We start from the raw sequence: 13,517 nt of genomic DNA, 5'->3' as shown, positions 1-13,517 counted from the left end.
ATTCTTAAAGAAGATACAGAAAGCACAACCATAAAGTGCAAAAATACATTGTACTACGTTCAAGTTAAGAACTCTTAATGAAAAGACATCATTGTGAGAGTACGAAGGCTGGCAACAGGGTGGGAGAAGATTGTTTTCAAACAATATAGTGTATGTATGTTTTCAAATAATATAGTGCATGTAAAATGCTAATTATAGTGCCTGGCTCATTGAAAATGTTCAGTAACTGACAGTATTAACTCTTCACTGTAATTTAGTTTTCTGTGATGACAAAGGGTAGGACAGTGCTGTCCAATACAACTTTCTGCAATTATTGAAATGTTGTATATCTGCACTGTCTGGTTCCATAGCCACTGACCATTGAGCATTTGAAAAATGACTAGTATGACTGAGGAACTTATTTTAAAATAATGCTTATTAATTATAACTGAAAATTAAATACCCACATGTGACTAATGGCTGCCATATTGGATAGTGCAGGTCTAGGGTATTGTGACATGAGACATGAGTGACTGAAAGAGAATGGCAGTGAAGTTTAAATGAAGAGGCCAGGCCTGGCCGGTGTGGCTCAGTGGTTGACAATTGACCCATGCACCAAAAGGTCACCGGTTTGACTCCTAGTCAGGGCACATGCCTAGGTTGTGGGCCCAATCCCCAGTGAGGGGCATGCAGGAGGCAACCAGTTGATGTTCTCTCTCATCAATGTTTCTATCTCTCTCTCTCTCTCCCTTTCTCTCTCTCTCTCAAACCAATAAAGAAAAAAAATTAAAATAAATGGAGAAGCCAGAACGGCAGATGAATTGTGCATCTGTACATTGAAGGGTCTGTGCTTTAGAAATATTACTCTGGCAGTAGCAAGGACTGTGGACTAAAATGTGGCCAGACTGAAGGCAGACAGATTGCCTTATCAAGCAATAAGTGATAAAAGCCGAAATTAGGGCAATAGCAATTCATAGGATGGGGAAGAGTTGGCAAATTTGAGATTATAGTTCAGAGGTGGTGATGGAATAAGGGAGAACATGTATAGAACCTAGAGGTTTCTATTTGAGTTGACTAGGTAACTAGTGAACTTACATTAAGGGACCTTGATTGGGGTGAGTTATAACAGCTCTGTTCAGATATAATTCACATACCGTACAACTCACCCATTTAAAGTATACAGTCAATGCTTTTAGTGTATTCACAGAGTTATGCAACCATCACCTCAATCAATTTTAGAATGTTTCTATCCTATAAAGAAACCCATAGTCGTTAGCCTCACTTCCCATTTACCTCCTTCCATTTCCCCAGCACTAGGCTACCACTAATCTATTCATAGTTGCTATGAACTTGCCTGTTTTGGATATTTGATATAAATGAAATCATACATGTGGTCCCTTGTGACTGGCTTCTTTCACTTAGCATGTTTTCAAAGATCATCCATGTAGAGATTCTCTTTGCCTTTGTCACCTCTTTGCGTGTTTTATCTCCTCCACTGAAATATAAGTGCCTTGAGGGCCAGGGACTATTGTTGTATATTTAAGAGCTGTATCTAGCACATATTTTTGTATTTAGTTATGACTTAACAAATATTTGATAAATCATAAATTAGAAGGTTAACTCAATTGACCACAAAATTAGAAAGAGCTGCCCCCCCACATGCTTACCCACTGAGGTGTGTCAGGATTTTCTGTCATGGAATATGTATGAAGGTACCATGCCAGTGGTTCTGGCTCTGCCATTAACTCTATGTGATCTTGGTTAAGTCATTATGCCCTCTGGAGACACTTTCCTTATATGAAAATGGGGATAAAAATCCTCACTCAATCTGAAACTGAGAAATAACTAAGATAATTCAAGTTGATGAGATTTGAATAGAATTGGGGTTCAACAGTCTCTGAGAAGGCTGACTAAATGTTTGACTCTGTTACCTAATCCTCTAGGGATAGGAGTAACCCTTCCTTCCTTCCTTCCTTCCTTCCTTCCTTCCTTCCTTCCTTCCTTCCTTCCTTCCTTCCTTCCTTCCTCCTTCCTTTTTATAATTAATTAATTTATTTTTTGTTACAGATGTTTCTCCTTTTTCCCCCACTGATTCCCCCCTCCCCCTACCTCCCTACCCTGTCCCCAGCTTTGTTGTCCATGTCCATTGTTCAAGCATACATGCATATAAGTTCTGTGGTTTATCTCTCCCCCACTATCCCCTCTTCTGGGGATTGTCTGTCTGTACCCCACTTCCATGTCTCTGGAACTACCCCATTTCAGACTGTTACGTTCATTATATTCCACAAATAAGTGAGATCATATGATATTTGTCTTTCTCTGTTTGGCTTTAGGATAGTACTTTAGATCTTTCTTTCTTACAGCTGCATAGTAAGGAGTAGCCTTTTTCCATGGAATTAGGTTATTTTGGCCACTTGAGTCTTTTCAGCCCCCATTTTCAAGGCCCTGGTTTTATCTATGGCACATTGCTTCTTATGTCACCAAACTGGGGCATTTTACATATCCCATGTTCTCTAGCTTTTCTTTCTGGAATACTTAAGATACCTATTCTTAAGGATATCAACCAGTAGCCTCTTATTTTGCAGAGCTTCCTGTCACTTCCCTTAATCCTTGTTTTCTTAATAGGATACATGTAGTTGAATAAAACAGAAATAAAGTTTAAAACTCACCCTTACTGAAACTTAATTTATAAATGCAATCCCCTCCACCTCCCTCCTTTGGAGAGTTGTTCATGTTTTTATTTAGAAAACATATGCTGAGCATGTATTTGAGTGTTATGTATCAAAATAAATAAAATAGTTTTTGACTTCTAAGATCTCATAGCAGTTCAGTGGGAGGAGATAGATGTCTGATAAACAGATATGGTATAATGTGAAAAGTGGAGTAGCAGAGCCATGTACAAGGGGTTATGGGGGCACACCTGGAAGAAGTGATTGGGACATTGTTTTGAAGCAGATGTCACCTGGCATTTCTGCACTAACAATTATAATACAAAAGCAGCCTGATGAAGAGTTATCTGTGCTCTTGGAGCCTCATAACAACCTGGTGAGGAGGAGGTTTTTGGCTCCCATTTTAGAGAGTGATCTAAAGCTCAGAGAGGCTGAGTGAGTGGCTCTTAAACATAGGTCCTAGACTCAGATTCTTTGTGTGTCCCCTCTGCCTCCCACCACATCCATTCCCTTTAAGCAAGAATAGAAAGTACCTGTGCAGAGTACTACAGTGCCCTGCTACCCCCTCTCCTTTAGTTCTTCCTCCTTAAGCAAAACTAGAGCTTCAGATTCCCCTTTTCTGGGTCTAGTTTGCTTCCAGTGTCGTAGTTGGTGCATTGAGCGTTTCAGGGCTGTAGCATTAGTGAATATTGCTGATGTCATTGTTTGCCTTATTGGGATTTTGCTCTTTGTTTCACAGGGAGCTGTGATTGGTATAGACGATGAAGACGACAGCACCTTCACAATAACTGTTGATCAGAAAACCTTCCATTTCCAGGGTGAGCTGAAAGAAGAGATTCTTTCTCTTCATAGTCCTAACTCTTTCTTTCATTTTCTTTTGGGTTGTTTGCTGAATGAGGTTTTGCAACTGATCCTGCATGAACGAGCACACAGGAACATTCTGGATGAAGTGGTACTGCAGGTTAGGGAGGGATTTGTATCTGCAGTGGATATAGATCTATTTGAAACAACTGGATCTGGCTGCAATTGGAGATTAAAATTTTAAAGGATAAAAATCAGTAAAGGGAGAGAGTAATGGGCTGCTGCTGCTGCTGGCTTGTGTTTACAGAAGGTTGCTGATCTTCTTTATCGAGGAGTATGGTTCTGCTTCTGCATGAAGAGTCTAAAGACTGATTGTGAAGGTTGCAGTGTTTGTCCGTGTAAAACTCAAAATGTAAATTAAATTGAAGCTAGTGGCAACCTTTGGTTTAAAGGTTTTGCTTTGCTTCAAGAACTACAAGTTTGCATTCATTTCATCTGCATTTCTGTGTCTTGTCTGCCAGCCGTCATTTCTCTGCTGTTATCCTTTTTATAATTAATAACACCAATGCCATCTGCCACTGCTATGTTTCGGCATTGCATGCTATGGCTCACCGGTAGAAAGGGTAAGGTATTGTATGATCATTCTTATTTCATCTTGCTTTGAGAACTCTAAACCAGCAAATAAAAGTTGATTTTAATGATCCTGTCCTAATGTACCTCTCATATATTAGGAGTATCATTTGCTTTGTTACTAATATTTTTGTTATTTTACCTATCCAGAATAACTTCTGTTTTATTTTTAAAGCAGTCTAAGAAACTTAGAAATAAGAATATTTGGCTATGTTTAGCACTTCCTTTGCACTGCAAGTGAGAATGCACTGTGATAGATGCTAGGTATACCAAGATAAATAAGTATTAAATAAATATATAGCTTAAAAATATTTTGGTTATGAAATTTTACAGTGACTAGATATGTTATACAAGATGTTCAAACAGCTATTGTCCTTCCATGCCAGGGTAACAAACTGCAGTTATTTTTCTTCATTGTCTGGCTTAAGAAATTAACATCTAGGAATGAAGGATGCTGCTTATATACAATAAAGACAAACCAGTATACTCAAAAATGGTATCTCTAATGTTTTTAAGAAAAGCATTCTTAAAAATACTTGCTGTGTTTGGTCATATTCTTTATTCAGAGCTGCTTAAGTAATGATGCTTTCCTGAAATTTACATAAAATTTTTTACACATTTAAAATCTTATTATAAAAGCTCAAGGCCTTCATTTTTAGGTTAAATATGTAACGCTGCTTATAAACTAAAGTAGATGATGCCCACACACTGGAACTCTTTTCTTGAATGAAGTTGAATACTTTACTGTGTTTCCAGTCATAGCTGCTGGATGCAGGTGAAGGCTGCAGTATGGAATTCTCTCATCTGCATTTGCTAAGGAGATGCCTTCTCTGGACATCCAGAAGCTGTATTGTTTGGTGGTTTAAATGAGAGGAGACTCAGACCTCTAGAGCAAAGGCACCTTTACGTTCTGATTTACTTTTAAATTATTTATAGTAAACTGATCTCCCCTTTAACACTCCCAGATTTATGTGGCTTGCTTGTAAGACAAGCAGTTCCTTTAATGAATTATTTAAATGATAAGGATAAATAAGAGTTATATGTATTTTTAAAATGGATTCTTATTTCTGAGACTGTCAGATTGATTAGTTTATTTTCTAGTGTAATAGTTATAGAAGTCTCAGGCAACATGAGATTATCTAGCTTTTTAAAGAACTCAGTAAGACTCTATATATATTCTTGGCAAAAATGAGTTATTTCATGCTCATAAGAAATTCTTTGAAAATTGATAAGTTCTTATTGTCTGATAGATCTTATATTCTTTATTAGAATTGAAAGCAAGTTTAGTTGATATACACTAGCATATGTTTAAATGTGTTGAAGTTTTAATTTAATACACCAGAATTTTTTAAAGTAAGTGAAATTTCAATTGATGCATATATAAAACAAATTCTACTTACTGTCAGCTATTAAAGGGAAAGCTAGAATTTGTTCAGATATATTCATTTATTCAACATCTATTTATTCTTTAAAGTTCTGGAGGTACAGTAATGAACAAAACAGATGCCCACTTGGGGGAGGGGTCATTCATTCTGGTAGAGGAGAAAGCCACTAAACAAGATAAATTTGTAAACTATAATAAGAGAGTGCTGAGTTTGGGAAGAAAAAAATAAAGCAGAAAGGGAGAAAATGAAATAGAACTATGGTTGTGTATGTGTGTATATGTGTTGTGGGGGGAGTGTTGGAATTTTAGAGTGGCCAGGAAATGACTCATTGGGGTGGTGCCTTTCAGTGAAAGATCTGAAGGAAGTGAGAGAGCAAGCTACATGGCTTTTGGGCTGGGGGTGGGGAGAGGTGGGGGGGGGGTGGTGGCAGAGGGAATAGTAAGTGCCAAAGATTGTGCCTGCTGTATTTGAAGAATAGCAGGGAGGCCAGCTCTGGTTGAAGTGTAAATAACCATGGAGGAGGATAGTGGGAGATGAGGTCTAAGAGACAACAGGGAGCCTGATAATGTGAGGCCTCTTATAGCCACTGTAAGGACATTGAATTTTGTTGAGATGAGACACCATTAGAGGGTTTTGAGCAGAGGAGTGACATAATGTGATTTTTAATAGTATCACTCTGGCCACTATGTTGAGAATAAAATGCAGGAGGCAGGGACAGAAGCAGAGAAACTAATTAGGCTATTGTAATCCAGAAGAGAGATGATGGTAGCCTTGGAAAAGAGAGATAGTGAGAAGAGGTCAAATTGTGTATGTGTGTTTAGTCAACTTTATTGAGGTATTAACATTACAATAAAATGTACATATTATAACGTTCAATGAGTATTGGCAAATTTATTCACTCATAAACTGCTAACACAATCAAGATACAGAACATTTCTATCACCCACAAGATTCCTTTATTCTCCTTTCAGTCAGTCCCCACTCCCAGCCCCTGGCCCCAGGCAACCACTGATCTACTTTAACTAGAAATTAGATTTTTCTTTTGCAGAGTTTCACATAAATGGAATCACACAGTATGTACTCTCTTTTGTCAGGCTTTATTTTAGCTCAGCATGATGCTTTTTTTAAATTTTTTATCCTCACCTGAGGACATCCTTCCATTTTTTGTACAGATAGAGTGGGGGGGAGAGAGAGGAAGAGAGAGAGAGGGAAACATCGATGCGAAAGGGACACACCGAGTGGCTGCCACCCGCACGACCAACCAGGGCCAGGGACAAACTGCAACCCCGAGGTACATGCCCTTAGTGGGAACCGAACCCGGGTCTCTCCGGACCGCAGGCGGACGCTCTAACCGCTGAGCCAAACCGGCCAGGGCTCAGCATGATGCTTTTAAGATTCATCCATGTTGTCTGTATTGGTAGTTTGTTCCTTTCTTATTGCTAAGGAATAATTTGTTGTATGTTATACAATTTTGAAGTTTGAACTGTAGCATGTGAGGGAAAGACAGACAGGATACTAGGTTGACACCAAAATGTTGACTGGAGTAATAAGAATGAAGTTGTCATTACCTGAGGTGGGAAAGATTGGAAGAGGGACTAGTTTGTTGAAAGGCAGGGGAGGATTTGGGGAGTGTTGGAGGGAGAGGTGGGCATCAAGATCTTAGTTTTTGACATGCTTATAAGCAAATTTTAGATGCCTATCAAACATCCACATGGAGATGTCAAGTATGCAGTTGAAGTAGGGTTTAGGGGAAAAGTTCATGCTGGAGAAATAAATTTGGAAGACTTTAGCATATAGATGGTATTTGGAGTAATGAGAATTTGAGAGTAAGGGTAGAGAGAAAAGAGAAAGGTCCACGTAATAAGCACTGGCGCACTCCAACATTTGCTTAGAGGGCACAGAGATGAGGTAGAACCAGCAAAAGAGATAGAAAAGAAGCAACCAAGTGGAGGAGGAAAACCAGATGAATGGGGCACTGTAGAAGCTAAGAGAGAAAGTGTTTCTGGAAGAAAGAGGTATCCGCAATTGTGTCAAATGCTCCTGATCAAGTAAATTGGGGGCTGAAAAACAATCACAGGATTTAACAACTGAGAGCCCATTGATAACCTTGAGAAGAGCAGTTTGAAGGTAGGAATACAGATAGTACTTTCATGTTCTGCTGTAAAGGCAAGGTAGGAAATACAGTAGCTGGGGAGGGAATGAGAATGAGGGAGTGTTTTTGTGTGTTTTTTATAAGATAAGCGAAATAATAGCATCTTTTTATGCTACTGACAGGGATTTGATAAAGAGAGAAAATTGATGCAAGGGAGGGGTGGATTGTCAGATCAATGTCCTTTAGAAGGCAGGACAGGATGGGACCTAATAACCTTAGTTGGGGCATTGCCTTTGACTGGGAGCTTGGACAGTTCATCCACAATAATGAGAAAGAAGACCAAGTATATGGAAATATGTATAGGTAGGTTGTTACCCCTCCCCTTTATTTCCATTATGGTTTAAATCTTCAGCTGTCCTACATATCCTGTATCCTGAAACATCATAATAAAAAGGATTGGTACCAGGAAGAAAACAAACTTCCCTGAAACAATGGATAATTTGTCATTACACTGATTCCCCGTTCTGGTAACTTGACATTTCAGAAGTAGATCCAGTGTTTATTGTTAAACCTCACCTGAGGATATTTTTATTTTATTTTATTATTTTTTGTTACAGATCTTTCTCTTTTTTTCCCCCATTGACACCCACCTCCCCATCCCCCCATCTCATCCCCAGCTTTGTTGTCTATGTCCATTGGTCATGCATACATGCATGTAAGTTCTGTGGTTTATCTCTCCCCTCCAGCCACCCCTTCTCTGAGGCTTGCCAGTCTATACCCCACCTCTATGTCTCTGGGTCAATTTTGTTCATCAGTTTGCTTAGTTCATTATATTCCACAAATAAGTGAGATCATGTGATATTTGTCTTCCTCTGCTTGGCTTGTTTCGCTTAGCATAATACTCTACAGGTCCTTCCATGCCATCTCAATGGATAAGAGATCTTTCTTTCTTACAGCTGCATAGTATTCCATTGTGTTCATATACCACAGCTTTTTTATCCACTCATCTACTGATGTAGATGAACAACCTGGGTTGTTTACAGATCTTAGCTATTGTAAATAGTGCTGCTATGAACATAGGGGTGCATATATCCTTTCTGATTGTGTTTCAGGTTTCTTAGGGTATATTCCTAGAAGTAGGATCACTGGGTCGAATGGAAGTTCAATTTTTAACTTTTTGAGGTAACACCATAGTGTTTTCCACAGTGGCTGCACCAGTCTGCATTCCCACCAGCAGTGTACTAGAGTCCCCTTTTCTCCACACCCTCGCCAACACTTGTTGTTTGATGATTTGTTGATGGCGGCCATTCTGACAGGTGTGAGGTGATACCTCATTGTTTTAATTTGCCTCTCTCTGACGATTAGTGATGTTGAGCATTTCTTCATATGTCTCTTGGCCATTTGTATGTCCTGTTTGGAAAGGTGTCTATTTAGGTCTTCTGCCCATTTTTAATTGGATTTTTTGTCTTTTGTTGAGTTGTATGAGTGCACTATATATTTTAGAAATTAACCCCTTATCTAATGCATCATTGACGATTATGCTCTCCCATACAGGGGGTTCCCTTTCCATTTTGATGATTGTATCTTTTGCTGTGCAGAAGCTTTTTAGTTTGATATAGTCCCATGTGTTCATTTTTTCCTTTGTTTCTCTTGCCTTAGGTGTTCTATCAGTGAAAATTCTGTTGTGTATGATGTCTGAAATTTTGTTGCCTACATTTTCTTCTAGAATTCTTACGGATTCTCGGGTTACATTTAAGTCTTTTATCCATTTTGAGTTTATTCTTGTGTATGGTGTAAGTTGGTGGTCCAGCTTCATTTTTTTGCAAGTAGCTGTCCAATTATCCCAACACCATTTATTGAAGAGACTGTCTTGACTCCACTGTATGCTCTTGCCACCTTTGTCAAATATTAATTGAGCATATTGTCTTGGGTCAATTTCTGGGTTCTCTCTGAGGATATTTTTCTATTGTTTTGTTTTTTTTATCCTCACCCGAGGACATGTTTTTTTTGTTTTTTTTTTAATTATCTGCAGGTAGCATGGGAGGGAGAAGGGAAGGAAGGAAGGGAGAGAGAAACATCAATGTAAGAGAGAGACATTGACTGGTTGCCACCCACATGACCCCAACTGGGGCCGGGGACAAACTGCGACTGAGGTACCTGCCCTTAGCGGGAACCAAACCCGAGTCTCTCTGGTCTGCGGGCTGATGCTCTAACCACTCACCCAAACCAGCCAGGGCCCTATTGATTTTTTTTGTTTTTTTTTTTAAGAAAGAGAAGAGAAGGAGGGAGGGAGGGGGAGAGGGGGAAGAGAGAGAAAAACAATGATGTGACACATCGATTGGTTGCCTCCTGTGTGACCCCTACCAGTGCTGGGGATAGAACCTGCAACCAACCAAGGTACATGCCCTAGACCAGGAATTGAACCTGTGACTCTATGCTGTGAGGGCCGATGCTCTTTTTTTTTTTTTTCTTTTTTATCCTCACCTGAGGACATTTTTCCATTTTTTGTTCAGGTAGAGTGGGAGGGAGAGAGAGGAAGAGAGAAAGAGAGAGAGGGAGAGAGTGAGGGGGAGAGAGGGAAAGAGAGAGAGATAAACATCGATGTGAGAGGGACGTATCGAGTGGCTGACACCCACATGACCAACCAGGTCCGGGGACAAACTGCAACTGAGGTACGTGCCTTTAGTGGGAACAGAACCCGGTCTCTCTGGACTGCAGGCTGACACTCTAACTGCTGAGCCAAACCGGCCAGGGCCAGATTATCTGCAGTTTTAAACAGATGCCATGAAATTCTCAAAACAAAGTCAATTTAAATTAACTTCAGTTTTTTTTTTTTTAATTAATTAATTTATTTTTGTTACAGATATTACTCCTTTTTCCCCCACTGATTCCCCCCGCTCCCTCCCTCCCCGCCCTGTCCCCAGCTTTGTTGTCCATGTCCATTGTTCATGCATACATGCATATAAGTTCTGTGGTTTATCTCATCCCCACCACCCTCTCTTCTGGGGATTGTCAGTCTGTACCCCATTTCCACGTCTCTGAGACTACCCCATTCCTCAGACTGTTATGTTCATTATATTCCACAAATAAGTGAGATCATGTGATACTTGTCTTTCTCTGTTAGGCTTGTTTCGCTTAGTATAATACTTTGCAGGTCCCTCCATGTTGTCTCAAAGGATAAGAGATCTTTCTTTCTTACAGCTGCATAGTACTCCATTGTGTATATGTTATGTACCACAACTTTTTTTATCCATTTGTCTATTGATGGACATTTGGGCTGTTTCCAGATCTTAGCTATTGTAAATAGTGCTGGTATGAACATGGGGATACATATATTCTCTCTGATTGGTGTTTCAGGCTTCTTAGGGTATATTCCTAGAAGTGGGATCACTGGGTCAAATGGAAGTTCAATTTTTAAATTTTTGAGGTAACACCATATTGTTTTCCATAGTGGCTGCAACAGTCTGCATTCCCACCAACAGTGTACTAGAGTCCCCTTTTCTCCACACCCTCGCCAACACTTGTTGTTTGATGATTTGTTGATGGCAGCCATTCTGAAGGTGTAAGGTGATACCTCATTGCTGTTTTAATTTGCATGTCTCTGACGATTAGTGATGTTGAGCATTTCTTCATATGTCTCTTAGCCATCTGTATGTCCTGCTTGGAGAGGTGTCTGTTTAGTTCCTCTGCCCATTTTTTAATTGGATTCTTTGTCTTCCTTTTGTTGAGTTTTATGAGCACTCTCTATATGTTGGAAATTAATCCCTTATCTGATATACCATAGGCAGTTATGCTCTCCCATACAGTGGGTTGCCTTTTCATTTTGATGATTGTGTCTTTTGCTGTGCAGAAGCTTTTGAGTTTGATGTAGTCCCATGTGTTCGTTTTCTCCTTTGTTTCTATTGCCTCAGGTGATATATCAGTGAAAATTCTGCTGTGTATGATGTCTGAAATTTTGTTGCCTACACTTTCTTCAGGGATTTTTATGGATTCTTGAGTCACATTTAAGTCTTTTATCCATTTTGAGTTTATTCTTTTTTTTTTTTTTTTTTTTTTATCCTCACCCGAGGACATTTTTCCATTTTTGTACAGATAGAGTGGGAGGGAGAGAGAGGAAGGGAGAGAGAGAGAGAAACATTGATGTGAAGGGACACATCGAGTGGCTGCCACCCGCACGACCAACCAGGGCCGGGGACAAACTGCAACTGAAGTACGTGCCCTTAGCGGGAACCGAACCCGGGTCTCTCCGGACCACAGGCCGACGCTCTAACCGCTGAGCCAAACTGGCCAGGGTGAGTTTATTCTTGTGTATGGTGTAAGTTGATGGTCTAGTTTCATTTTTTTTGCATGTAGCTGTCCAATTTTTCCAACACCATTTATTAAAGAGGATGTCTTTACTCCACTGTATGCTCTTGCCACCTTTGTCAAATATTAATTGAGCATATTGCCTTGGGTCCTTTTCTGGGTTCTCTGTTCTGTTCCACTGGTCTATATGCCTGTTCTTGTGACAGTACCAGGCTGTTTTGATTACAGTGGCTTTGTAATATAACCTGAAATGTGGTAATGTGATCCCTCCAACTTTTTCTTCTTTTCAAGATTGCTGTGGCTATTCAAAGTCTTTTTTGGTTCCATATGAACTTTTGAAGTATTTGTTCTAGTTTTGTGAAGTATGTCATTGGTATTTTGATGGGGATTGCATTGAATCTATAGATTGCTTTGGGTAGTATGGACATTTTAATGATGTCAATTCTTCCAATCCATGAACAAGGTATGTGCTTCCACTTTTTCATATCTTCCTCTATTTCCTTTTTCAGTGACCTGTAGTTTTATTTCTTTAGTCAAATTTATTCCTAGGTATCTTAATTTTTTTGCCACCATGGTAAATGGGATTGTTTTTTTAGTTTCTCTTTCTGTGAGTTCATCATTGGTGTATAAGAATGCCACTGATTTCTTGATGTTAATTTTGAATCCTGCTACTTTGCCAAATTTATTTATTAAGTCTAGTAAATTTTTGATGGAGTCTTTGGGGTTTTCTACATATAGTATCATGTCATCTGTGAATAATAACAGTTTCACTTCCTCCTTTCCAATTTGGATTTCTTTTATTTTTCCTTCCTGTCTGGTTACAATGGCTAAGACTTCCAGTACTATGTTAAATAAGAGTGGCGAAAGTGGGCATCCTTGTCTTGTTCCTGTTCTTAAGGGAAATGCTTTTAATTTTTGCCCATTGAGTATGATGTTGGTTGTAGTTCTTTCATATATGGCCTTTATTATGTCGAGATATGATCCCTCTATTCCCAGATTGCTGTGCGTTTTTATCAGAAATGGGTGCTGGATTTTGTCGAATGCTTTTTTAGTGTCTATTGATATGATCATATGATTTTTATCTTTCATTTTTGTCTATGTGGTGTATCACATTTATTGATTTGTGAATATTGTACCAACCTTGCATCCCTGGATGAAACCCACCTGGTCATGGTGAATAATTTTTTTTATGTATTGCTGGATTCGGTTTGCTAGTATTTTGTTCAGGATTTTGGCATCTATGTTCATCAGGGATATTGGTCTGTAGTTTTCTTTCTTTGTAGTGTCTTTTTCTGGTTTTGGAATTAGAATTATTCTGGCCTCATAAAACGAGTTTGGAAGTCTTCCTTCTTCTTGAATTTTTTTAAATAGTTTGAGGAGAATGGGTATTAGTTCTTCTTTGAATTTTTGGTAAAATTCCCCTGTGAAGCATTCTGGGCCTGGGCTTTTGTTTGCTAGGAGAGTCTTGATTATATCTTCAATTTCTTTTGTTGTTATTGGTCTGTTCACGTTTTCTATCTCTTCCCGGTTCAAGTTTGGGAGACTATGTGTTTCGAGAAATTTGTCCATTTCTCTTAGATTGTCGAATTTGTTGCTGTGTAATTGTTCATAATATTTGTTAACAATCCTTTGTATTTCTGTGGTGTCAGTTATTAT

At 39.1% G+C, this 13,517-nt stretch overlaps 1 protein-coding gene across 9 annotated transcripts in view; it reads left to right on the top strand.

The window, feature by feature from the left end:
* OSBPL9 (oxysterol binding protein like 9) overlaps window positions 1-13,517 on the top strand; it is a 172,351-nt gene that overhangs the window by 42,067 nt on the left and 116,767 nt on the right. For 8 of the 9 annotated variants that reach the window (XM_036256505.1, XM_036256511.1, XM_036256508.1 and 5 more), the window contains one exon: window positions 3,388-3,466. The exons of the other annotated variant lie outside the window; for it this stretch is intronic. In XM_036256505.1, coding sequence (XP_036112398.1) covers window positions 3,388-3,466 — 79 coding nt within the window. The remainder of the gene's footprint in view (window positions 1-3,387; window positions 3,467-13,517) is intronic. 9 annotated transcript variants of the gene reach the window in all.

Source organism: Molossus molossus, unplaced genomic scaffold (genome assembly GCF_014108415.1).
Source record: "Molossus molossus isolate mMolMol1 unplaced genomic scaffold, mMolMol1.p scaffold_m16_p_12, whole genome shotgun sequence".
NCBI classification, from domain to species: Eukaryota; Metazoa; Chordata; class Mammalia; order Chiroptera; family Molossidae; genus Molossus; species Molossus molossus.
The sequence above is the reverse complement of the archived record's forward strand: the minus strand, read 5'-3'. Positions and strand labels throughout refer to the sequence as shown.